Raw genomic sequence first — 26,492 nt, forward strand, 5'->3', positions numbered from 1 at the left:
AGTGATTATATTAAATTGGGTGCTGTACAGCCAAAATGTTATATTGCATCCCATCCACACGGTGGCAACAAAGCAGCAGAAAAACAGCTTAGCAACCAGTGTCAAATCACATCATGATCTCAGTTCAGCCAGCAGTAGTGTCACTAGATGTTACGTTACTACTATAATGAACTGCGGAAAGGGACATTTTCTTTGCATACAAGTAAGTTTATTTAATGATATACATCATAATATGCCTTACCTTTATTCTATTTTTGATATATTTTTTAGAACATTTTTCTGACACACCTCAAATTGGGTGTAACTGTGATTGATTGTAGCTGGTAATGGATTATTTTTTCATTATGATATTGCTTCTTTTACTTTATTAGAGAATCTAATACATTGGTCTTAAGTCTTACAAATGTAGGATTGATTGTAGCGAGTATTGCAACGAGGTTCATTGAGTTCATGTTAAAGGAATAGTTCAACGTTTAGCAAATAAACTCATTCGCTTTTCTGCGAAGAGTTAAATTTTAAAAAATCCTACTCATGTCTGTATGATACAAATTGAACCTAGCCCTCATTTATTACACTGACATTCAGGTGGTATTTATATTTACATTAACTCTAGGCAAGGAAGCGCATATTTACCTAAATGTTGAATTACTTATTTTAATAATCAACAAGAACAGCAAATTTTTTTCGTACTTGATAGCTGTTTTATATTTGTGCTCATTTGGGATCGGTAATGTACATGTGTTACATTGCTATCCACCTCTGCTTTACATTTTTCAAGCGCCTAGTCCGCCCGCCCTCTCTTCACTGAAGTTTGTCCCTCAGCGCGATCCGTCCATCGGTCGACCAGAAAAAAAGCGACGCCTGAGAGCGACGCTTGCAGCTGATGTACCGCTGGCTCAAAAATGGAGAGCGACACCACTGTCCGGAGAATAAAACCCTTCGGGACACAGAACTATGTAGCGCAAGATGACGACGGTTCCCGGGACCGTTGCGGGAATAACGGCTACAGCGGTGACCCGAAGAGGAAACCCGAAGTGAACATTTACTTGCTGCGGGAAGGGCTGGCAGCTTCCCTGGTCTCTGTGTTTATTTTGGTGCTGTGGGGACTCGTTCATTTGTCGTTACAACAGCTCGTCATTGGAAAGCCGACCGGCGAGTTCAACGCAGTGAGAGCCAGGTGAGTTTGTTGCTGCAAAACTCACCTTTTTTGTCTTTAAACGTTTGCTAACGGTCTCGCAGGAGCTGAGCCATTGCTAACCTTTCCTCTAGTTTGGCAACAGACCCGCCTAGAAACCACTACCGGGTGTCAGCTCACCTCCACCTCCACCTTTACCTTTAAGGTAGACAGGTGTTTCAACGGTGGGTAACGGTTGAAGGAGTCAATTTGCGTGTCATATTTCAGACCCAAAGGCATTATGAGGTTTCTTACATGCAGCAGGAAAACATTATACAGGAAATACATTAGAAATCCAAATGAAGGGGCAGGAAACAGGATTAAAAACAGAAATAAACACACAACAGAAAGACAGGAAACAGACATATAAGTGGACAGTTAGATATTGAGGACTTTAATAAAAATAGAATTGTTAAGACTAACTTAAGACGCAATTTAAACAAAACGGTTGCATCTATGCTTAGGCAGTTGTTTAAGTGAATATCAAGCAAAGCACTGAAAATATATCTTTTTTTTGTTTGTTTATACCATTGTAAGTAGTGATGCACGATATTGGATTTTTTGCCGATATCCAATATAATATAATACAGTACTTTTTAAAATGTACACATTCACAATTTGCAATATAAGAAAACCACTTAAACTTAGGTGATGTAGAAAATGCTATATGTATTTGTATGTAACATTTTCTTTCAAATAAAACTGAGATTTGGCCCCTCCTCGCACGACCGATGCTGAGCAACCATTGCAAACAGCGACCTCGCTGTCCGTCTCAGAAACTTTGAAAAACTGCCATGCCTCAGACATCTTGCGCCCTTCTTTGCGCTTGACGGAAGAGGCGTAATCTGCAGACACCGATAACGTGCTGATAATGTGCATCCCTAATTGTAATGTTGTGGAGCAAACCAGCGATTGGACGACATCAGAGCAGACATTTCTTCATAATTTCGCAATTTCAGCAATGAAACATGAATATATATATAAAAACAAACAAACAATCAAGCTTTCATTCAAAGAAGCTACATTTTCTTCTGATGACAGTGCCATAGCTTTCATCAGAGAGAAGCAGAGACGGGGATTATGATCCGCAGGGCTGCGGTTGAGCTCTTCAAAGTGCTGGTCGATGGGATTTGCCATCATTTGGCCGGTTGCTCTCTAAGTGAGTCGAGCTTGGTGCATTTGAACTGATTAGGGCTGTGAGCTTCTTTGGTCACAATCGTGGCTTTCATGAGTGCATGTCCTGCCAATCCAGCTTTGAATTATGAGCCGGAGGATAAAACTGTGTCTCAGAGGCTGCAAGTGAATGAAAGCAGCACTTTGATGTGATTTGGTATCACTTTGTCACCACAATACAACGTTATGTAGCAGAGGGCTGCAGAGCAAAAATAAAGGAAAACATTAGCTCTATTTGGTCCATGATGTAACAGCTGGACCCCAACACATGGCGCCATGGTTAGATGACAGATATTTTAAAGTGTACTCTCTGGTGGCTGCAAGCATCATCTAGCACAGCAGCACTCCTGCAGGTGTGGGCAGTGGAGGTAACACTGGTCTTTGTAGAACAGCTGCAGTGAACAGCATCAGCATCTGCTTCTTTTATATATCGGTTGCATTGCTTCATTTCCTGTTTCCTGCTCCTGGGGAGTCTGTCAGTGTTTTGACAAGGAAGATCAGGTCAAAGCAATAGAGAAACATGCCAAAGTACCCGAACCTGACTGAATCAGGGCAGTGGTTCAGCTCTTGCTGACGGGATAAAAGCAGATGTTCTGTTTATACAATGGATGGGATATTGTCTTATCAGAGCCTCCTATAAAACTGTCACATCCTCCTGAACAGTAGCTCATCGCTAACTTGTAAAAAAAGTAACGTGAACAAACAGTGTTTGGGTAAAAAGACAAATATAAGAAGTAAGCCATAAACTGTGAGCACACACAGTGATTCTCTGTCTCTCGTTTTACTCTTACCTCACAATCTAGACGGCACTTGGAGCAGATCACCAGCGTCGGCCCTCGTCCCGTGGGCAGCCAGGAGAATGAAGTCCTGACGGTGAACTACCTGTTGAAACAGATTGAAAACATCCGCCATGAGACGGCAGCGGGCCCCCATCAGCTCACGGTGGACGTGCAGCGTCCCACCGGCTCTTTCTCTATTGACTTTCTGGGAGGTTTTACCAGCTTCTACGACCGCGTCACCAACATTGTTGTCAGACTGGAGCCTAAGGGTGGGACGCAGCATCTCATGCTGGCCAACTGTCACTTCGACACAGTGGCCAACAGTCCAGGTAGGAAGAAGTCCATTTATTGTTTAAGCATGAAGTTTGTACACGCAGAGAACGTTCACACACCTTTGCCACCCGTGCTGAACTTGATTTACTGGAAAGGGAAGGGCTGCAATTATCAGTCTTTTAATTACAGAAACAGAATATTCATTTGAACAATTCAATCTGTTGCCTGAATTTGGCCAAATCTGCTGTTACAGCACCTCTTGTACTTCTAAAACGTTCACGCTGACAGTATAGATGGACGACACATCTCCATCTGCTCTCATTGTACGAAATTGAAGCCAAAATAGCCCGCCGTGATAGGTGGAGCCGGGTTGAGCCGCCGTAGCTCCTCCCGCTAACCAAAACACACACTTAAATCACTGGACGGATCCCGCATGTGGCGTGTTTAACAGCAGAACATCTTCTTTGTGTTGGTCTGAAGCAGACGTTCACAGATATGGAAACTTCAATGACTGTAGTAATTGTTTTAGTTTCGTCTCCTCTCGCCGTTCCTCCTCTACTCTGCTAATCCGGAACTGATCGGCTGCAGGAGCCGTATTTGTCAACAGAGCTGTCAATCATCCTTTTTACAGCATCAAATAACTATTTGAAAATAAACTTGTCAGAAAAATGAACGTAAATCACCTTGATAATAACTAACTATAATGTCAGAAATGTATTTGACGTGTGTTTTGATTTTATAGTTTGACTCATGTCCCATGTGTTAACATGGAGGAGGCGGGCTTTATGACCTGTACCGCAGCCAGTCAGCAGGGGGCGATAGAGATGTTTTGACTTCACTTTCATAGAGCTGTCATGTCGTCCATCTTTTTATACAGTCAATGGTTTTCACCATGCTAATGATTTAGAGATGGCAAGGTCCAAACTAGATATCTCAACAACTATTGAAAGGATCTAGCGTCATCATCAGATCAAAATTTGTATACTATTTATATACTTTTGATTTTTATGAACAAGTACCTAAAAACTTCAAAATAACTTTTGAGAAGCCTTAGTAGTACTTTGTGTTTAGTGCTAATGTGAAAAAGTTAGCATGCGCACAACATAAACCAAGATAGGGAATATGGTTAATCGAATATCAGCTAAGTCTCAATTGTAGCTGTGTCATTGTTAGCTTGTTAACATGCTGATGTATGCATTTAGCTTTTAGCATTGGTGTCCTACATTACAGTACAGTCTTACCTCACCATATTCACAGAGTGGCTATTTTCCTCTGACTATTTTCTTCTGTCAATGGTTAGCATGATATCTGCTAAGTCTCAATAATAGCTGTGTCATTGTTAGCTTGTTAGCATGCTGATATAAGCATTTAACTTTTAGCTTTGGTGTCCCACATTACAGTCTTACCTCACCATATTTACAGGGTGGCAATTTTCCTCTGACATCTCTCTTAGGGTGGGTAGCTCAAATGTTGTTATAAGGTTGTACTGCAACAGCTAATGTTAGCATTTAACCACTTCCTAGCTAACATTACACAGCAAAATAGGAAAGGCATACATTCCTAGCTAACTGAAATGTACGCTAGCTGACAGCAATGTTAGCTAGTAATTGGTTGTATGCTAACATTAGCATTTAACCAATTTTGGCATAGCTGCCAGTGGCTAATAAGTTAGCAAATATGTTGTTTTACCTTAAAATATGGCTTTATTTTAATGTCTGTCAGCATTAGTCAGCAGTATCTTTACTGTAAATGGTTTGCAAACCTGAGACACAGCAGTACAACACTATAAAAGCCTTTGAACTTCCCATCTTCACATTACATCACAGAAAAATGTCAGCCGTGTGGATACTGTGACTGAGCTGCTTGTGTGGCTTCAGACCCCAAGCCACAGGTTTACAGCCTGCAAGTCCTCCGGTGTTTTATGATAATACGCTCATTTGTGTCTCACTTTGTCCAGTGTAGTCATGTGGATCACACTGCGGGAAGTTTAGACCGCTGAAGCAAAGCCAAAGCAGACAGTTTGGAACCAAAAGGCTTTCATAAATTGTCACAAACAGCCATTTAGCGCTACTTACCGGAAGCTGCTTCGAGCAATCATTAGATCATACCCAGCCTGCACAGTTATAAAAGTGTTTGTTGATGATAGGAAGCTTATTGTGGTATGTCGTCAGACTTTTTTTGTCTTGTTTTAAATCAGGAATTTTCATAGTTTTATTCCACAACCTAGAGCCTGTTGGACAGACATATTTTTCCACTTCCACACTCATGGGGTCACACAGCTTCCCTGGCAAAAGGAAATTGATCTAAGAGGTGCGCACCAGGAAGGTACACATACGTTTTCATGTCCTCTGCCGCCTGCCGAGCCTTTGATTTCTTGGAATTCTAAACACTTCATGCAAAAAATAATAATGGAAAAAACAGCAGAAGTCTGATACAGGTTTCTAAGTCTTTTAGGGGATAATGTTTAATATGTAGCTGACACAAGTGGCAGCGACAGAAGCATGAATGGTACCCTGACAGACAGAGAACAAGCCCCCACCCCCACCTCATGAACACATTCAATCCAGAAAGCCGGAGCACATGATGTCTCACTTTGGCTCTCTGATCTTTGGGCATTTTTTTCTCCCTTCTTTCTTTGTTTCCGTGTTCCTCATCACTAAAGTGTCTGTAATCTTTCGCATCACATGCCCTGTTCACATGCTCTTTTCTTTTCTTCCCCCTGCCACCTCTTCCTTTTTGTGGGAACCAAGCTGCTTTTTGCATTCTTTGCATGTTTGAAAACAGAGCCAACTGGGTTTTTGTGTTATTAAGACGTACTTCAGAGTTTAAAACTTCTGCACGTTCCTCAAACTGAGCCACTGGGTCAGGACAATGTGGTGAATGTGAAAGACAAGTAGGAGCTTACATTGAAGCTTTTAGTAACTTGTTTCCTTGTCTTAGGTGCCAGTGATGATGCAGTGAGCTGTGCAGTGATGCTGGAAGTCCTCCATTCTCTGGCCAACCAGTCTACGCTTCTTCACCATGGGGTTGTCTTCCTCTTTAATGGGGCGGAGGAGAACATCCTGCAGGTAAAGCAGAAGTGACAGGGACGCATCTTTTACACTCTGGATGTTACACCAGCCTGTCTTCACAACTTCTCTTTTTCTGCTTTTCTGAACCACTCATTGTCTCACTTTTTTTCTCCCTGCCTCAGGCCAGTCACGGTTTCATTACCCAGCATCCGTGGGCCAAGCAGGTGCGAGCCTTTATTAACTTGGAGGCTGCAGGTGTTGGGGGCAAAGAGGTTGTGTTCCAGACAGGTACATAACTATTTCTGTTTCACAAATTGGTCCTGTGTGCATGTTAGCAGTTTGTTTGTATATATATATCTGTGTGCAGCCCACCACCATATAGTCCCCTCTCCTATAATTGTCTAAGCTTGCATAGTGAAATGCAGATGTTGCTCTTGCAGAGAAGTGGAGTGTAGGTCTAGTTTCATATTAAACAGTAAGTGCCCTTGTTGCCCTCTGGCAGGCCGCCACTATTCGTTATCTATATGGATTATCAGCCGCCTGATAAAGTTCCTGAAATGCCGGTTACATAGCTTTTATACTTGCACTTAGGTCCCGATCAAACAGAGCGCGTTTTAGCAGCTGGGGGCGGCTTTTTTGTAGTTGTTTTCAATGAGAGGGAAGCTTTTTGCGTGCTGCTTTTGGGTTCCTGAGCGCCTCACGTTTTTGGGGAAATGCTCGGAGCGCCTGGAGTTGAAAGGTCAAAGCTCAAAGCAGAAAAGCGCCCGACGTAATTGCCGTTTTTTCTCATTGTCCCATCCGATGAACAGAGAGGCGGGCCTTCGGTCAGGGGCCCGACGATGAAACGGTCCTCCTCGTACTCGCTGTGATCTTTCCTCTTTCTGAGGGTCTCATATACCCACATGGATCTCTGTTTACAAAGTTTACAAAATAACCAGTAGGTTAATGGCAGTTAATGATTCGGTGGTTGCCTTAACAACAGCAGAGCTGCTCTTTTTTTAACCTTAGGCTTCAAGGGAAAAGACGAAGTTTTACAGCCTGCAAAACGTGCTCTGTCTGATCGGGACCTTACTCTGCACAACATATATGTGCTAGACATTAAACAAGCTTAAACCACTAAAATGATGATGTCTGTGATGATTCTCAGTTATCCAGGTCATCGTAATTCTAAGCTTAATCCAAAAGGCAACTAGATTTGGTTGAAGTTCTTGAAGACGTTTCACCTCTCATCCGAAAGGCTTCGTCAGTTCTAAACTGACTGGTGGACGGAGATAGAAAAATAAGCCTCCGTAGGTCATTAGTGTGTTAATAGACGGGTACTGAGAGTCGCTAGTACCCGCTGGGTCTTTAGGCTGACATGTACCTGAGTGTGATATACCCTCTTTTACGCATGATTATTCTAAGTTTCAAAACCTTGGAAACAGAGATAATAATAAAATATCTTTCCTGCTGCCTGAAAGGTCCAGAGAACCCGTGGCTGGTCCAAGCCTACGTTCAAGCAGCCAAACACCCCTTCGCCTCTGTGGTGGGACAGGAGGTCTTTCAAAGCGGCATCATCCCCTCTGACACAGATTTCCGCATCTACAGGGACTTTGGAAACATCCCAGGTAATACAAAACAACTTTTACAAACACTAATGTTATTTTCACCCTCCTTTTTATTCCGTTTTCACCTTACTGTGTGTGTATGTATGTTTGATTTGTTACAGGCATCGATCTGGCTTTCATTGAAAACGGTTTTATCTACCACACCAAGTACGACACTGCTGACAGGATCCTGACCGACTCCATACAGAGAGCTGGTACGCAAAAACGCCCACGTGTATCTATCTGTAAACCTAATGAGGTGTTATCTTGATCTTTTTCTTACATAGCAAGTATAATCCGCACATTTCAGCCGCTGTGTTCATCTCTGAAGGAGAGAGAGTCACTGCAGCAGCAGACTTGTGTCACAGACAAAAACGCACGCTGACCATTTCTGCTTTCAGACTGGTCAGCAATCTGCTGATCTCATTATGTCCCCGAGAAGTACGAAATGCATGCATGCAAACATAGCAGCCACAGACTCTTACTGTTGCACTCGCTCTCATTTAACTCGTGCATCTGTGTTGCTGATTTATTTTGCTTTACTTAGCGGAGAATCCAGGCAGTCAGCAGTAAAAAAAAAAAAAACACGAGACAGTTGGCATCTTTCCTCCCTCCCTCAGCAGCTACTGGAAATCTCCCTCCTCTACATCTGTGTACAGTAACTCACAGTGAAAGGCATGAATTATTAGAGAGAGAAAGTGAGATTACAGCGAGAGGTGGACGGTATTTTTAGTCCGTGGAGATGAACCGTTTTTTGTACAGTGGTGAGCAGATGCAGCACGGGGGCAGTTGAAGAGGAAGATACACTAGTAGCTCTATTGAAGCTTGTGATGAACGAAGCAGCTTTTTGGCTTAACCCACATCTTTTCAAGCTAATGCCCCACAGCTCTGCCTTGAATGAATTAGAGGAAAGGTTCTAGCTTTGCCCTAAAGTAGACCCCCTTTTGTTAACTGGCATAAATATTACCCTGGAATAAAACAACAGCTGATTTTGACAGTGAGATTCAGAAAAGAAAACCCCTTCTTGAACAAGTAGATGTTCTACACTTGGTTGTTTACACTTTTAGGCCGCAGAGAGCCCACCAGGCGGAAGAACAATGGAGCTTTGTCCCGTCTGTGTGTTTGTGTGTGCGCTGTTAAACTGTGCAGACATGCAGGCAGCGGCACACAGAGCTGCACAGATAAAAGAAACTCGGCCTCGGGCAGCAGCAGCCAACACAGCGACCCCTTACTGAACCTTCGCGTAGCCACATTTCTCATTGACATTCAACATCATGATAGTAGCTTATTTCATGCATACTCCTCTACCTGCCCTGAGTACTCGTGTTCAAACTGTTGCATAACTATGAGAGGCCGTTAGGGTCATAAATCACACACACCAGCGTACTCTTTCATGCACACTAGCGCTTTAGACATGAATCATTTTTGCTCACACACACACACACACCACATGATCATACTCTCTAATACACCTTCACACACTCTGTAGATTAGGTGTAAAGGATTGTGTGTCTCTCTCTTATCATGTGAACATTTATGATGAGAGCATAAGAGAGCAGTGGTGTATGAAGGAGTAGGAGAAAAATGCATGTGTAAGAGAGTGTAGTAGCGTGTGTGGGAGAGTACAGTGCTGTATGTGTGAGATAATGAAGCCCTTTATTTAGAGCAAGAATTGTCATCCATATGTGTTATCATAAGTCTTAATGTACTTTCACACACTAGTAGGTGTTATATGGTTTGCATACTAATCATATGCATGAATTTATTGCTGTCTGGGTGCCTGTGCAGGAAAGACAAAGGCCATTTCATCATTGCAGCATGTCCCTGCTGGTCATGGGGTTTTACTGAGTCATCAATAAACTGCTGCATGTGATGTGTCAGCTCTATGGAGGATGACCAAAGGGGTCATATGGTTGAGAAGTGATCACTTTCATATTCAGTAATACTCACCATTTCCTTCCTCTGACTGTGAGACAAGCCATAGAAATGGCACAAACTAAGAAACCGCAAAAGAGCTATTTTCATGAATTCATATTTTCTCCCACGGTCCTGGTTTAATTTTGCCTCTCCTTAAGTTATATACAAAAGAGCTTTACCGTGCTACATTTCACCTTTGAACCTACTTCCTGTTTGCAGGTGACAACATCCTGGCAGTCCTGAGATACCTGCTAATGTCAGAGACGCTGGCTGATTCCTCTGAATATCGGCACGGCAACATGGTGTTTTTCGACCTGTTAGGGGTAGTTGTGGTGGCCTATCCGGCCCGTGTCGGCACCATCCTCAACTACATGGTAGCCACAGCCACTTTCCTTTATCTGGCCAAGAAGGCCTCCCTGCCTGGCAATGGGGGTAAGTAATCAATGGATGTACGTATGTAATGTGTGCTTTTTCTCTTTGTAGCTCATGTGTTGTTTTTCTTACCAAAAGTATAACTTGGAACAATCAAATTCAAATGTTTGCACGATATATAACTCAATAAATAAGTTAGGTAACAAGAGCTGTTCTCAATTGGTTGAGCAGCTATTTAACACAGGCAACAGTTTGTAAAGATAGGTGTACATACATGAACAAGCACTGGTATTAACTGTGGAGTTCCTCAGGGCTCAATATTGGGCCCGTTTATTCTGTACATAAATGACATATGCTTGGTTTTAAAAGTATTGAAAATTTTCAGATTTCTGGGTGACACTTGTATATTTAGTTACGTTGGAAAATTTGCTGCATCTTTTGGAGGTGATCACACCAGAAATAAGTACATTTAAAGCGATGGCTTAACATAAACTAGACCAAAACAACCAAAAAAAACACGTCCAGGATCACAAAGCATTGCTGTACTTTCTTAACTTGTACTGTCATACTTAAACACTGCAGATGAAAATTTTCAAATTCTTAAACTTAATTTTTCTCTTGAAGATCTGAGCCGTTTTGTGTGTCTTTCAGGTGGTCGCTATGTCCGAGACCTGGCCGTTGCCACAGGCGTAGCAGTCCTGAGCTGGTTCGTCACCCTGCTGTCCGTGCTGATAGTAGCTCTTCTCATCACGCTGCTGGGCCGCTCCATGTTTTGGTACAACCACTTCTACGCCTCCATCTGCCTGTACGGGACTGCTGCCACAGGCAAGATGGTCCTCGTTCACACGCTGGCCAAGAACTTGTACTTCGGCGTAAGTAGAGTTTTTATGTTGGGATTTTTTTAAGGTAAAGTTTGGAAAATATCAAAAAAGCAACAAAATCTACTTTACTCTAAAGGTGCTGCTGTCTCCGGTTTTTATCCTAAGCTGAATCTGAATCTTGAGTACAAGCGCCATAATGCACCACTTTAGAAGATGTCACTTCCTCCTGAAATATAGCTGTAGTGCAAAGTTTAATGAGAAAATGACGGTCAAAGGTGAGTGTATAAATATTTGTTCTGCTGAAACTGAAAGAATGTAGACCAGCCTGACTCAGATTAATATCTTTGAAGATACATCTTGTTCCTGTTTCTTCTGGACATAACATAGATTTAGTTTAAGTATGAAAAAAATCTAGTCAAACGATTTACTATAGCCTGATATCTGATGATGATTTAATCAGGCTAAAGTGCAGAGAATTGAAAGCCAGACAGTTCCTCTTCCTCATGGTGATAACAGAACAGTAGCTCTTTGTGTGTGTGTGATTATAAAACCGTAGAGGTGCCACAGCAGTCATCTGTCTACCAAAGCATTATTTACTTAGTTGACCTTTTATCACTCTGGTTTTTGATGATCAGTTCAGGAGGAAGTACCTCGCGCCTTTTCTGCTATCAAATGTTAGCATCACTGCGGGAGGCCCTTTGTAACACTTTCAGATCAACCGCACATTCTGTACATTCTAGCAGCAGCTAGTTACCGCTCAGCTGACGTATTGTAAGTCTGACATTTAACATATACAAGCTTCTATTCGAGATTGAATCCATTACAGAGAGAGTAATTTCATCCGGAGCTTACCACTTTATGAATTGAAGCTTTTCATGGCCGTTTTCCAGGAAGGACACAGACTAATCTTTCTCTAAGACCGCAGAAGGCTTCATCTCTAATGAAACAGAATCTCTGTTGGAAGCGCAGAATATGTCTTTGGCCTCATTTTTAAAATGTACTTACAAAAGAGTCTAGATAAATAGTGGAAGGTTTCTTTTAGCAGAGCAGACAGAAATGATTAGACCTTAAAGTAGATAACATGAATAATACTAGGGATAGACCGATTATCGGCCAGGCCGATATATTAGGCATTTTACGCATATCGGCATCGGCCTTTTTTTTTTTTTTTTTTTGAATTTTTTTATCCGACGGCCGATAAGAGATCAGTTTAAAACTGTGTTATTTTGGCTCTGATGCTGCCACGCCTCTCTGTCTGCAGTCACTACTCTGTCTCCAGCATTGTCCCACCCACAGCACTGATTGGTTACACGCAGAGCCATGGCACAGGTAACAGCCAATCAGCAGTGAAAGCTGTGCGTGCAGCGTGCTCACACACACGGCGGAGAGGAGAAAAAGTTCATTTCTTTGCTAATTTTATTTAACTTTGTTTTATTTACTTTATAAAACTTCAGGAAGTTATTTATTTATTTATTAAAATTTTCAGTTAACTTTATAAGAGATGCTGCTGACCCTGGGAACTCCCCGCGCTTTTTGTTTGTTAAAATAAACATATGCTTAAAGGCATTTAAACAAAGTTAAGTGTTGGAGTTTGTTTTATTCAAAATTTTGACTCCAATATTTTCACTTTTGCTGCAAATGAATATCGGCTCCAAATATCGGTTATCGGCCTCTTTGACTACTAATAATCGGTATCGGTATCGGCCCTGAAAAAAACATATCGGTCTGTCTCTAAATAATACCTGCATTAAACTTTGCAAACTTCTATAAAATAACAGGCCTTGATAGTTTTAGTTCAGCGCCTTTAAGTGGCTTTTATTTTATACAATCTATGTTATTTAAATACTGCTTAATCAGAGCCATCACATATGTCCCAAATCTGCTCTTTTTTTGGCCTTTTAGGCTACATAGATAGAGAGAGGACAGTGGGTAGTGTTGGAAACGGGGGAAGAGAGAAAGGGGACGACATGCAGCAAAGGGCTGTGGGTGGGAGTTGAACCCCGGGGCCTCAGGCTCTGCACATGGGATGTGCGATTTAACTGCAGAGCTAAACCGATGCCCCAAAATCTGCTCATATGAATTTATTTTAAATGGACGCTTTTCAAATATAAATGATGGATGTTGGGTTCTTTTTCATTCAGTTAAATTGTCAATGTTTCGGTAGGTTTGGTAAAATTTGGGTTCATACTCCTACCACTATAATTTGCAAAAGCTGTACATATGTTCCAACCATATATTCACCATTTTTAGCGAGCTGTTTAAAACCATTGCTTTCATGTTTCAGCAATCTGCTTATTCTACTTCCCGAGTATCCCCTGGGGTACGAGCACCACCTGTTTACGACTCACTCTTCTGCCTTAACAAGAATCTCTCTGAATCATGTGACACCAAAACCTTCACCTCTTTGACTGAAACTGAACATGCAGAGGCTTGAGTTATAGACAATGATCTCTGTGGAGCTCCCTTTAGACACTGTGGATTTATTTGCATGGCAGTGATGTGGGACAATTTGCTAAAGGGGTTTTCTATGTAACATCTGGTTAACTAATAGCTCAACCCAAAGGCGATGTGATCATGATGTTCTCTTAACTCAAACAGCACTGCCTTGTTTGCTCGTACATCCTGGAGTATCCAGCTCGCTACATTTAGCACGGTAGAATAAGGTTAGTGAATGCTCCCTGCAGAAGTCGAGCTTCGTTCCAAATAGTTTACACTGGTTTCTTGTTCTTTCGCAGTTTATTGTTCGAGTTTCAGGATACAAAAACGCCCATGGTGAAAAGTCCCCTTTTTGTAGGAACTGGGAAGTCCAAAGTCATTTTATCAGTTCATTGTTCCTGTTCAGTTATTACCCACTTAAACAGTCACAAGTTAGTGATTGTATTATTTGCAGTGATCCAAAACAAGTCGTGAGTGGCTTCATATGAGTCGTCTGTAAAACAGCCTCAACTGTTATTCCTCACATGTGTTCAAAAGGCTGATGTGTGAGGAGTGGTCGCCACACACACAAAACATTCCTGTATGTCAACAGATTTTAATCCCACATAGTTTGATATGTACAGATACTTGTAATGAAGACTTGAGTGCAGATGAGGAACACAAGAACAGCTCTGTTTGTCTTTATTAGGTTACGTTTTATTAGATTGGCACTCTGACTTTTGGGTTATTAAATAATATTATTTTGTCTATATTGTGGTGATAAAAGCTACGAATGAAAAGTTGTAGTTTTTCCTTCAACTGCACACCACCTGATTTCCAACATAATATACAGATGGTGGGAAAAAGTATCCCATGAATCTCTCTGATTTTATCATGCATTTTGTGCGCCTCCTGTGCAGGGTGTCCGACTGGTGGAGCTGGGGGACCTCTTCTTTGACGTGAGCATATTGCTGTGGTGCTGCAGCCTGGTGTGGCTCACCCAGCAGGGCCTGTGTTCAGCCTACGTGCCCATGCTGATGGTGGCCTTCCCCCTGGCCACCAGGCTGCTGCTGGCCAACGAGTTTAAACATAGAGGTAAGACATGCAACCTCAACGTCCATCCATCCGTTATCTATACAGCTTATCCTGTTCAGGGTTGCAGGCGGGGTGGAGCCTATCCCAGCTCTCATTGGGTGAGAGGTGAGGTAAAGCTAGAGCCAAGAGATAGTCAGAGTAAGAAGTATCTTTAAGAGCATTAGGTACAACTACAGAAGGAAGGGAAAGCTTGTCTCATTGTTTAACAACTTCAGAAAGCCCCTTTCCTGTTGCAAAGTCATGGGATCCGTGTCTTTCCAAAACAGACAATCAGAGAATCACGGCCAAACAGGTTTGCAGAAATGTAAACATAGACACACTTTTACTTTTGTCGTGTTCTTTTTACCATTCCCGTGACTTTTAGTGTGTGCAAAGTTCAACCCCCTGTATTAGACATTAACCACATTAATCCACCAACAAGAACAGTGGCAAGGAAAAACGTCCTTATAACACAGACAGAAACCTCGAGCAGGACTTATGGTTGAACAAACATCTGCCGCGAGCAAAAGGGATAGAGAGAGATAAATGAAATGAGACGTACAGACACAGCAGGAAGACGAACAGATAATAGGACCTTATGTATCGTAGTAGTAGTCGACCCTCAGCTGGTTCATGTAACAAACAGTCGCCTCTCTCTCTTTCTGCAGGAGCGTCAGTGAAGTACAGTGTGCTCTACCTGCTGGGCCTGGCGCTGCCGTATGTCCACTTCATGTTCCTCATCTGGGTGGTGTTTGAGATTTTCACACCCATCATGGGTCGAAGCGGCACAGAAATACCTCCCGAGGTGGTGCTGGCCACCTTGGTCACCCTGGCAACCATCTTCCTCTCTTCCTTTTTTGTGAGTAGTCTGATATTTTATACAACAAAGGAGCTGAATCACCTTGAAATCTCTTGTAACAGTGTGCAGGACAGAATACACATGACCAAACAGTTTTAGTTTTAGTATACTGCAGTCTGCTTTGTTCTTCGACTCCAGTATCATGCAATATTTTTGTGTCCCTCTCAGCTGCATTTTATCTACTTGGCACGAAGCACCAAGTGGATCCTGGCTGGCCTGGGCTCTGTCTTCATCTTCATGTTTCTGTTGGTGTGCAGTGGCCTCCTCTTTCCTTACTCAGGCAGTCCAGACAGCCCCCGGCCAAAACGAGTCTTCCTGCAGGTTCAAAGTCACATCACACGCAGACATATAGATCCATATATTCCAAGTCTCACTCGGACATTTGTCTTTCCAACTTTGGAAGTTAATTGTTTGTTTTTATCCACCCCCCTCCTGCAGCACACGACGCGCACCTTCCACAATCTCCAGGGCGAGGTGGAGAGCAGAGACTCTGGCCTGTGGATCAACAGTTTTGACTACACAGCCATACAGCACATCACACCCCACGTCCCGGAGATCAACGACAGCGTTCGCACGCACTGTCGAGAGGACCGCCCCTTCTGTGGTTACCCCTGGTTCCTGCCTGTGAAGTTCCTCAGCAAGTCAGTAACACGACCTCAGAACTAAAAGCATTGTCTTCATATGATTTGCTTTCATTGCTTGATGTCTTTCTGTGTAATACCTCACTTTAAGTGTTCTGGTGTATTTGCAGAAAGAACTGGTACCTTCCTGCTCCAGAAGTGTCCCCCAGCTCTCCGGTGGAGTTCAGCCTGCTGTCTAAAGAGGAGACCAGCTGGGGGACGGTCAAGATGACCTTCAGCGCGAAAGGTCAGGAGCTCAAGTTCATGATCAAGTTCATGTTGGCTCAAAGTTAAAGAGGGGGTATTATGTTGTTTCACATTATAAGACATATATATAATGTTACAATGTTGGATGTCCAGACTAAACGTGGGTGAAGTTTCAAATCTGTAGGTAAAAGTATGTTGGAGTAATCCCCAGGCTTCTTAGCTCAGTCTGCAGGCTCATGTGAACGCCAGGTTTCACACAGTTTTTTCTACACGCTGCACTTTGTGACATCACAAAGTGCAGCCTCAGCAGGCTTCAGAGAGCTGTAGGGGCGGGGTTTCTTAAAGGGACAGAGCTGTTTCAGGCAGAGGCTGTATGAGGGCCTGCACAGAGCACCAGTGTGAGAAAAATGAGGAGTTTTGTTTACTGTAAATTATGCTAAGCTACTCCACAGGTATCACAGAGTGAAATATGAAATTTAAAAACCCTTGTTAACATGCACGCTTATGCCCCCCCTCTCCTGTCCCGTGCAGGCCCCAGCCACATGTCTCTGTACCTGATGCCTCACCGAGGAGCCAGCCTCTCCACCTGGTCATTCGGGGACGGGACGCCCCAGTTCGACCTGAGCGGAGAATATTTTGTCTTCTATTCCCACGGCCTTGATGCCCCAACGTGGATCTTCTGGTTCGAAATACAGGTACCTCTCGCAGCTGAAGACCTATTCTGCACTTTATGCGCTTATTTCATATCTCTGCTCTGTTGCGTGTTTGTTTTGTGTGAGTTATTCAAACTGCCCTCTGTTTTTGGGGAGAGGAAGAAATCTTGGAAAGCATCAGTTTTGGTTTTGAAGAAAAAGCTGTAATGGAAAAAGTGAAGGTTTTTTTAATCAGTCAGTTGTGCAGATGTATTACATCATGTGGATTTCAAACAATAGTACACCTTAAGGGAAAAACTCACTTAATATTCACTAACTTAGATTGAGCATTAGAGGTGCTATGAGGTGGATTTTATACCTTTGTACAATGCAAAGGTAGCTGTTTACACCTGTTCCAGTCTTCATCCTAAGCTAAGCTAACTGTCTCCTTACTCTCACTTCATATTATGGATACAGACAATGGAAGGGCATATATATGGAAGCCCATCAGTGTTAAACAAAAAAAGTGTACAGTTTATGTAATATTGTGGGCAGGGAAAAACATTCCTACAAGAAGAATTTGCCATGTACCGAAATATGCTTATATGTATGGAAGCCCATTTCCTGCCTTGATTTAAAAAAAAATCCTGTAATTGTTAATTCATAACTTTGTTTGTATGTGCATGTGAGCATCTCATAATATTGACTTTTTATTTCATAACTTTGACTTTTTATTTCATAATATTGACTTTTTATTTCATAACTTTGACTTTTTATTTCATAACTTTGACTTTTTTTCTCATTATTTTGCCTTTTTATCTTATAACTTTGACTTTTTATCTCATAACTTTGACTTTTTATTTCATAATTTTGACTTTTTATCTCATAACTTTGACTTTTTATCTCATAATTAAGACTTTTTATCTCATAAATATGACTTAACATTTTTTTTTTATATCAAGGCTTTTCACTTTTTTTTTTACTGGCAGAAATAGGCTTCCATACATATAAGCATATTTCTGTATATGGCAAATTCTTTCTGTAAGAATGTTTTTTCTGTAAGAATGTTTTTCCCTGCCCACAATATTATATAAATCATCAGACCCAGGTGCACCTTTGGCGGCCGAAATCCATCGCAGTATCCAGGCCAGGTTTTTTTAATGTCATTCTTTTCATTCCCCACATTTCTACATTTGTGCCAAACTTCACCTCCGGGCCTCGCTCACTGAACTCTGCAGCAGATTAGTCGGACCGTGTCGCCGTCACGTGAAAACCTTTAAACTCCAGTTTAAGAGATTAGAATAGTTTGAATTGCATTAAGAAATGCTTGGGTTGAGACAAACTCAATGACCTTTTTAGAGAGTCTTTTGAAATGCACTGCGTTAGCTGAAACATGCAGCAAACTCAAGCTAAAGACAAGGTGATTTTTCTTAGAGCATAAAAACTGCTGGTGTGTTTCCCTTCCTCTCTGTGCTGACAGCCATTGTCTTTTTCTCGCCCCGTCAGCCACCCAGGGACCCGGACCCGTCAGGCCCAGAAGGGATGATCTCCGTCGCCATTTCCTCACACTATTTCTTTGGACAAGACCAGAGGACTGCTCAGCTGGAGGAAATCCTCCGCAGGTTTCCCACGTGGACTTTTCCCTCGTCTTGGGTCAGTACCTACGACATGTACCGATACTGAGGACGTCGCAGAGGACGACGCCCGAGAAGAGCCGAGGGGCTGCAGGGGGCCCAGAGACGGACAGATTTACAAGGAGGACAAGCCCTGCTGCCTTTTCACTCTGACACAAACACACTCTCTCACACACACTCACGCTCCCTCCCAGCCTGCCTGAGAGACCCCCATCACTGTGTCAGTAGGCTTAGTAGCTAACAAAGCAGGAAGACACGCCAGAGGTAAGCTGATCACACGGCCTACGGACTGAAAAAAGTCACCGTCCGACTCTCCGGGCGCCACGAGCCTCGTGCTCACTCCTGGGTTAGTGAAAAGAAGGAGTTTTTGTTTTTTACTTAATCTGCCGTGCCTTTGCTTTCCTCACTTCATCTCTCTCCCGCTCCTCGCTCACTTCCTCCTGTCCTGTCTCTCACGCTAACACTCTTCCTGAATGAAATGGGTCGCATGGCTACCTCCCCGGCTCACTCTGTGTCAGCAGATTCATTCTCAAAAGTCCATGTGTCTTTGGCTTCCTCTGCAGAAATAACCCCACCCCTATCTGCTCTGTAGGCGTAGTAACGTACAGATGGATCTGTGGTGGAAGCAGAAAAAACAGCTTTTCTTTGCCCCCTTTTTTCCAACTTAAACTGGAAAGTTTGCCACTCTGAAAGTCGCTTTTCATCACCACACTAGTTCATGTTACGCGCTTATAGATTTTTTAAATTAACTAATCATTTAACTGTGAAACAGCGCGTTATCATTCCTTACTGACACCACTGATTTGCAGCGAGTCGAACCCCTGTGCTTCAGTGAGGAATGCCAACAATCTGCTTTAAATGTCAGAGAATCTGGCGTGCAGCTGCAGAAATCTGTGCCTGTTAAATGAAAGCAGACACGATCGAAACGTCATCGTGTCCTTTTAAGAAGAGCAGCGTTCCTGAGGGTCTTTTTATGAGGTGAAATGTATCGTTTGAATTTTGGGCTTGATGAGGATGAGAGCAAATCTCACAGGGAAACGAGGTTTGTCCGTTGATTTAAGATTATTCCCTCGGCCTTAAAGGTGACCAGCATTGCAGCTCCACGCTAATAAGCAGCATCAGTTTCAATCAGCTCGTTCTGTGTCACATGGGAGTATTCATTACAACACTTACTGTTACTGTAATCGTATTTTCACTTGTTCAAACACTTTGCTTAGTGCTACAGACCGTCTCCAGCAGCACCAATCAATGTTATCAGTGAAAGAAAGTAGACGATTAGTAGAAGGACTAATTGGCCATTTATATTTCATCTGAAAAACAAAAAAAGCCACTGTTAAACTGTAAAAATTATAACGTTTTGTATTCAAGTGATTTTTATGAAATCTGCAGCTCCAGTTCCCTAATCCTTGATTAATCAGATAAGTGGTTTTCACTACTTATTGACATTAAATAAGTGATTTTTTAAAGAAAATTATTTGTAAACTGATCGATGATTTTTATTTACAGCCCTAAAAAACCGAATCACTAAAATCACATTTTAGCATGAAATTGAGCAAACAAATAATAAGTAAAACAAATAAGTGTAACAAAAGTGGGGCTGCACGGTGGTGCAGTGTTTAGCGCTGTCGCCTCACAGCTAGAAGGTTCCTCGTTCGAATCCCGGTTCGGATGTAGTCGGCCTTTCTGTGTGGAGTTTGCATGTTCTCCCTGTGCATGCGTTGGTTCCCTACGGGTACTCTGGCTTCCTCCCACAGTCCAAAATTAGGTTCATTGGTGACTCTAAAATTGCCCGTAGGTGTGAATGTGAGCGTGTCTGTCTCTGTGTGTCAGCCCTGTGATTGACTGCCAATCAGCTCCCGTCCAATGACAGCTGTGACAGGCTCCAGCCCCCCCCTGCGACCCTGAACAGGATAAGCGGTACAGATAATGGATGGATGTTAATTTTTAAGAGATCTGCTTGCTCCAGATCCCGTTCAGATTGTTGGTCCGTCTGAACAATACATCTAAAGACATCCTTGGAAACTCAGATAAGCAGTTCTCACTACTTTATGACATTAAATTAACGATTATTCAAGAAAATGTGTGAAAATGAACTGATAGTTGTTAGTTGCAGCTAAAAGAAACTTCAAGTTATTTAGTCCTTGATGCATATTCAGACAACTGAATCACTAAAATCACGTTTAAGCAGGAATTGTGCGAACAAATACTAAATAATACAACTAAATGTAAACATACATTTTCTAGTTGAATAATTCTGTCAAAGAAATAACACTTATAACATACTTCCATATGTTTAATACACCTAGTAATATACAGAAAGTTTAAGGTAAAATGAAATTCTGTCCATAACTAATCTCCTCCGTGCACACACTGGGATGTAACGATGTAATTCTATATGTGTAAATGGAGCCTGTGAGTTAGCCGACCGTGCTAATGGACGCTGAGAAACATGCAGCTAATTACCAACCCAGTGAGGAGCTGCATGCCACTCCGTCTTCCTCTTTTAAAGCTGATTCTAATTGGTGCTGCTGCGGACGGTTTATATTTCTCACATTTCACTTCCCTCATGTGGAGCTGCATCTTTTTGTCTAGAGCCCGAGCATCACAACCACAATCCTACCTTACATAATCGACCTCAGAGAAAGACACGTCACTTCCTACGACTTGTCGTCCTAAAGCTAGCTCTTATGGACGACGCTTATAGAGTTTGTTCATGTGAAAAGTGGCAGAGAAATTCAACCTGGGAAAAGTGTGTTTAGAGGTTGTTTCCGTTTCTGAGCACTTCCGACTCCTCCAGTGTCACCACTACCTCCCCAGTGATCAAAACTTGTGCCCGACATCAAGATTTACTAATGCTCTCGTGAATGTTACCGTTGGAAAGATTTAAACCTGTAAGAGAGAGAGAGAGAGATTATTTGATTGGTCGTAGAGCTTCCTCATCCTGTCTGTCTGTGGGCTACCTCTGCTTCCTGCTATCAAAGTGGAGGTTAATAGATTTATCAGGCTGTCGTTGTAGTCTTTAAAAAGTTGAATCACAATGCTGTATTATGAAAACATTAAGAATGAGCGTCCCGTCCCTGTCTTCAGTCCCACACTCAGCAAAGCTCACGCAGTCGCTTGTGAGCAGTTAAACTCCCCCTTTATTTACTCACAGGTGATATCAGGTCATAAAGATTTGGAAGATTACTTTCACTCTGAAGATCAACTGAGCAAAAACGCCTTTAGTCCACTCTGTGTTACAGCCGTGCTCCATGTCGTCCTGTGTGGCCTCACGCATCATAAGAAACGCTGACATGAAGGAGGCCTTAACGTTTAGCTTCCAAAGACGCACAACATGTTTACTGTCGTGGACACAAAACGTCTCAGTGGTCTTAAAAGCTATCAGGTGCTGCACTGTACAGAGTTTTTATGTGTGTGAAACGTCGTCTGTTTGAACGTTTGAGGGTATAATGCATCGCAGCCTTTAAACAGCACGTGGGGAAAACGGATTGTCCGACTTGTATTCTTTTATACACAAAGTGACACAACAGACGGAGTCACAGCTGATTTTAAGTTACAAAACTGGCCAAATAAGCCTGATGATAGATTTATAGGAGGGTACACACAAGCACTATTAACTACATTCTTATTAGCAGGCATTTTATTAGTCATTATAAAGTACTTATTCATGCCTTATTCCTCGTGAATATATTCTACAACTACTTAGCCGCTCATCAGAGAAAAGTTATTTGCTCATGATTTCAAGTCTTAATATGACGTCATCCTTAAGGGCTATTTAAGGTGGTAATTCCTGTGCAACAACTGACTTACTTAAAGCTCCTGTGAGGAACTTTCAGTTTGTGTTGATTTTGGCGCCCCCTGTGGACAAAGCCGTACCTCTTATCTCTGTGCTGATTTTGTCCTATACATGCATCAGTGGTGATTTTTAACAAAAAATCTCATCCTTTAAAGGTATCATAAGTAGGATTTGTCCTTGCATTTTGTCAACAACACATTCAAACTTGGCCCCTCTTCGTCAACAGACGCTCACTCTCTCGTGCGAGAACACGCCCACCCCGCCGAGCTAACACCGACAGCATCACGGTTACCTTTGCGCTAGCATGCTAACCGCCAGTTACTGTAACACTTGCATGATAACCACCGGTTACCTTTGCGCTAGCATGCTAACCGCCGGTTAGCTCGTCTTACTCGGTTTGAGGCACCTACCTGTCCAACAGAAAGAAGGCCAACTATGCATCTCTGTTTTGCCATGTTCACCGCTCTGACTGGGCCCCAGTTGATAATTTGAACCACTCCCACACTCACCTCTCGCCCATAAATCATGATTTAGATCATATTATGTGTAAAAGTCTATTTTTTTTTTCTGGGAAAATCCTACTTATTATACCTTTAAAAGTCATATGTATCACTCACTTTAAATTTTAGCCCTGGAAAATACAAACAAAGGCGCAAAATTACTTAGTCTGACACCTACCCCCCGCCAGCAGTTTCAGGCATTAAAAATAACTATATAGAAATAATCAATCTTGTCACTGATGGGCTGGTTTGCTTTTGTCATATAGAGTCATCAGAATAAATTTCAGTCTCTTTCATAACCAGCGAAAAACTCCTCACAGGACCTTAAAGAGGGGGTATTATGCTGTTTCACATTATAAGACATAATGTTACAATGTTGGATGCCAGACTAAACGTGGGTGAAGTTTCAAATCTGTAGGTAAAAGTATGTTGGAGTAATCCCCAGGCTTCTCAGCTCAGTCTGCAGGCTGATGTGAACGCCAGGTTTCAGACAGGTTTCGCAGAAGAGAAGAAAGTGGGCTTGTAGGGGCGGAGTTTCTTAAAGGGACAGAGCTGACGGCTGTATGAGGGCCTGCACAGAGCACCAGAGTGAGAAACATGATGAGTTTTTAAACTGTAAATTATGCTAAGCTACTCCACAGGTATCACAGAGTGAAATATGAATCTTGAAATTAGCATGATACTCCCCGTTTAATATCAGTAGTAGCAGTAACTAGGAGGTTATTGAGTGAATACTTTTAGTAGTTGTAGAATGTGGTCATGCACCAAAAGGGCTTTAAGAAAAGCTTTATAATGACTAATACAGTCACATTATGCTATTAAGCAACGAGTTAATGAGCTATACGTTACGAAACAATCTCACCACAAAGTCCAATCTGCAGCTTTTCTGGAGATTTCCTGACTCCTTGTCCATGTGACCTCACACGTTCAGATTAAAAATGTACAGTAAGATTGAACTTTTAAGCCTTTCGAGGCCAAATCCCTCAAGTACTCCATCAGCTGAGGAAGATGGTGTGATACACTTAAAAGCTCCAGAGCAGCTTTGAGCTGAGATTTTATTTTGTCAAAGGCTTAGTCCCCCTAAAAAATCTGCTCGCAGGACTTTAAATGTGATGGAAAGAAGTAAAATTGAATTGACTTGTGAAATTGTTGATAAACAATGTAGTAATTCTTTACTTCCTGTCAAGGTTTTTTTTTTGTTCACCTTAAAGGACCATACCTGTGTTTTTTGTAGCCATTTATGCCAGATGATAAAACTCCCCTGTAGCTTTGAGGACAGTGAAAGCAGGCGCACTGCTCACTGTGATGAACTCTTTCAGGTGTCAACAGAAACCAAAAGCCGCCTGCTGGAGAAACACATGGTTGGTTTAATGTGCTGAAAACACCGGTACGGTCCTTTTAAACAGATGCTGCTGCATTAACTCTGCTGCTGTTAGTGATGTCGTCAACCTGAACCTCGGCAGCAACAGAAACACTAAGTGATCCGACTGTTTCTTCCTCGCTCTGCACAGCCGGACAGGTGTGCCCTGCACTGTGATCAGTCAGCAGGATCACTTCACTCGCTCTCTGAGGTTTCACTTTGCATTGTTTTTACGTTGTTTTTTTTTTATGCATCTGTGGGTAGACGTTATTGATGGGAGCAGGAGCTGATGTGCATTTCTGTCTGGCTGACTCAGACGTGCTTGGAAATCTGAACCGTAAATGTGCTTATCTGTTCACAAAGTGGGTTTTTTATTTTACTGTGGGCAGCGAAAAGTGAGCAGAGTGTCTGAAATGTCTTTTATTTGTTGTCCTTTTGATTTAACATCTAATGGTGAGACCCTGAAAACAGCCTGCTCTAAGTGACAGAAAAGGATCAAGTACTTGATGTGCAGAGTGTCTATGACAGAAAAAGCTTTATTAACAAATGTAAAGGATATTTTTCTAACAATGTAAAGTGGCAAAGGGTTTTGATTTCTGTGAGAAGCTGGAGGAAAGCATGGAGATGTTTCTGACCGCCCTTCAGAGTTTGTAACTAATCATTTCAAGTTGTGGGAGAAGTCTGACCACTTTATTTAGAGTTCAAAAATTAAATGAGATTCAATGACAGCCAATTAATTACAACAGTATGTTTATTATAAAAGCTACGGAAGCCCTTAGCGGACATGCATCCATACATATTATTTACTCCGTTTTCCCGTGATAACGAGTAATTTGTGGACGTTTTCTCGAGATCGCAACTTATTTTTCCCGTTTTCTCGTGATAACGGGGACTGGAAAACAAAACAACAGACTGGTCACTGTAATATAACAGACTATAACATGCCATGCTGCCATTGCCCACACTAATCAGCTAAGTTAAGCTTGTTTCTATGTTTCTTTTGTGCTTTAACTACAGAAGCCATTAGCGGACATGCATGCATACACTATATTTACTTAGTTTTCCTGTGATAACAAGTTATTCCTAGTTGTTTTCCTCGAGATCTCGACACAAGCTTTGTTATCTCGAGATAATGAGATAAATTAATCCGTTATAATGGGGATGGGGACTTTTATTTCCAGAGATCACGAGAAAACAACTGAAAATAACTCGTTATCACGAGAAAACCAGCTTCGTTATCCCAAGATGACAAGAAAAATGAGTTAAGATCACAAGAAAACGACCAGAAATAACTCTGATTAAATCAAATGTATGGATGCATGTCCGCTAAGGGCTTCCTTATTTTACAACTCTGGGGATACGAGTTATGATCATCTGACGTGACAGTGAAGCCGTGTTGTTATCTCGTGGTAGATCAGTCGAGATCGCGAGAAAACCAGAAATTACTGTTTATCACGACAAAACGGAGTAAATAAAATGTATGGATGCATGTCCGCTACGGGCTTCCGTACAGGACGAACTGCTGTAAATGTGGGACGGAGCAGGGAGATGTCGCCGCTGGTGCTCCTACTGTTAGACTGCAGCGTACACCGACCACTGCAAGAGAGTTTAACATAGATTACAAACACACTGCTCCTGGGATAAAGTGAATTTAAAGTAACACATTGAGACAGAATCTAATGTGTAAGTGTTAATTTAGATTGAGAGGCTGATCAAGCGCTGCAGCGTGTTTCGGTTTTTCACCGTACACTCACACGTTGACGTAGCTTCACGTTGTCACCTGAATGATAAAATCTAACTGACTCACACAAAGGCTCGTATCAGCTTCAGAAACACACACGTTCTGGGATACAAGTTGAAATGTCTTAATGCCTGTTGTTGAAAGATGTTTTTTTTAATGTTCAAACCGTTACTGTTCGTTAGTTCGTTCATGTCGACTTTCCACCTCTGCCTCTTTCTCTTAACTGTTCAGTTTTTGTCCTGAAAGTTAAATTAAGATGTTTTTTATTTTTAAACAAGACTGATTAGTTTGTTCTTTATTGTGATGATTTGACACTCTAACTGTAATAGTTTAATTTCTCCTTTTTTTGAACTGCTGTTTTTGCTTTTTTTAAAATGCATATTTGTCTGTCCGTTGGGATTAAGTGATGATATGACTGTTTGGTTGGGATTAATCTGGTTACAGGGTATCCATCTATTTAATGGACGGGAAGATTTTACATTATGCAAAAAGGCTTGAATTAATTAGCACTTGTACAGAAATTAAAATGCTTATTACTTTAATTAACT

At 42.0% G+C, this 26,492-nt stretch overlaps 1 protein-coding gene across 2 annotated transcripts; it reads left to right on the forward strand.

Moving 5' to 3' along the window:
* The first annotated feature begins 883 nt into the window (after nt 1-883).
* Nucleotides 884-26,490, forward strand: LOC138602022 (endoplasmic reticulum metallopeptidase 1). Of its 2 annotated transcripts, XM_069673383.1 has the most exons (15): nt 884-1,177; nt 3,151-3,455; nt 6,340-6,467; nt 6,593-6,698; nt 7,871-8,017; nt 8,119-8,211; nt 10,133-10,345; nt 10,937-11,157; nt 14,442-14,616; nt 15,264-15,454; nt 15,623-15,775; nt 15,893-16,095; nt 16,206-16,321; nt 16,813-16,976; nt 18,420-26,490. In XM_069673383.1, exons 1-15 carry the CDS (start codon nt 903-905, stop codon nt 18,594-18,596), a joined length of 2,667 nt encoding a protein of 888 aa, XP_069529484.1. In that variant the 5' UTR covers nt 884-902; the 3' UTR covers nt 18,597-26,490. The 2 variants fall into 2 exon arrangements, with proteins under 2 accessions (XP_069529484.1, XP_069529483.1); XM_069673382.1 differs by having other exon boundaries at nt 15,623-16,095.
* The last annotated feature ends 2 nt before the right edge of the window (nt 26,491-26,492 follow it).

Source organism: Semicossyphus pulcher, unplaced genomic scaffold, assembly GCF_022749685.1.
Source record: "Semicossyphus pulcher isolate SPU_LCO1_2020_fin unplaced genomic scaffold, fSemPul1.0.p SCAF_22, whole genome shotgun sequence".
In the NCBI taxonomy this organism is placed as follows: Eukaryota; Metazoa; Chordata; class Actinopteri; order Labriformes; family Labridae; genus Semicossyphus; species Semicossyphus pulcher.

What these genes read in the sequence shown, in the direction of transcription:
- LOC138602022 (XM_069673382.1), top strand. Translation starts at nt 903, where the DNA reads ATGGAGAGCGACACCACTGTCCGGAGAATAAAACCCTTCGGGACACAG. An exon ending in TTCAACGCAGTGAGAGCCAG is followed by an intron (nt 1,178 to 3,150) that starts GTGAGTTTGTTG and finishes CTCACAATCTAG; the next exon opens with ACGGCACTTGGAGCAGATCA. An exon ending in TCTTCCTCTCTTCCTTTTTT is followed by an intron (nt 15,455 to 15,622) that starts GTGAGTAGTCTG and finishes TGTCCCTCTCAG; the next exon opens with CTGCATTTTATCTACTTGGC.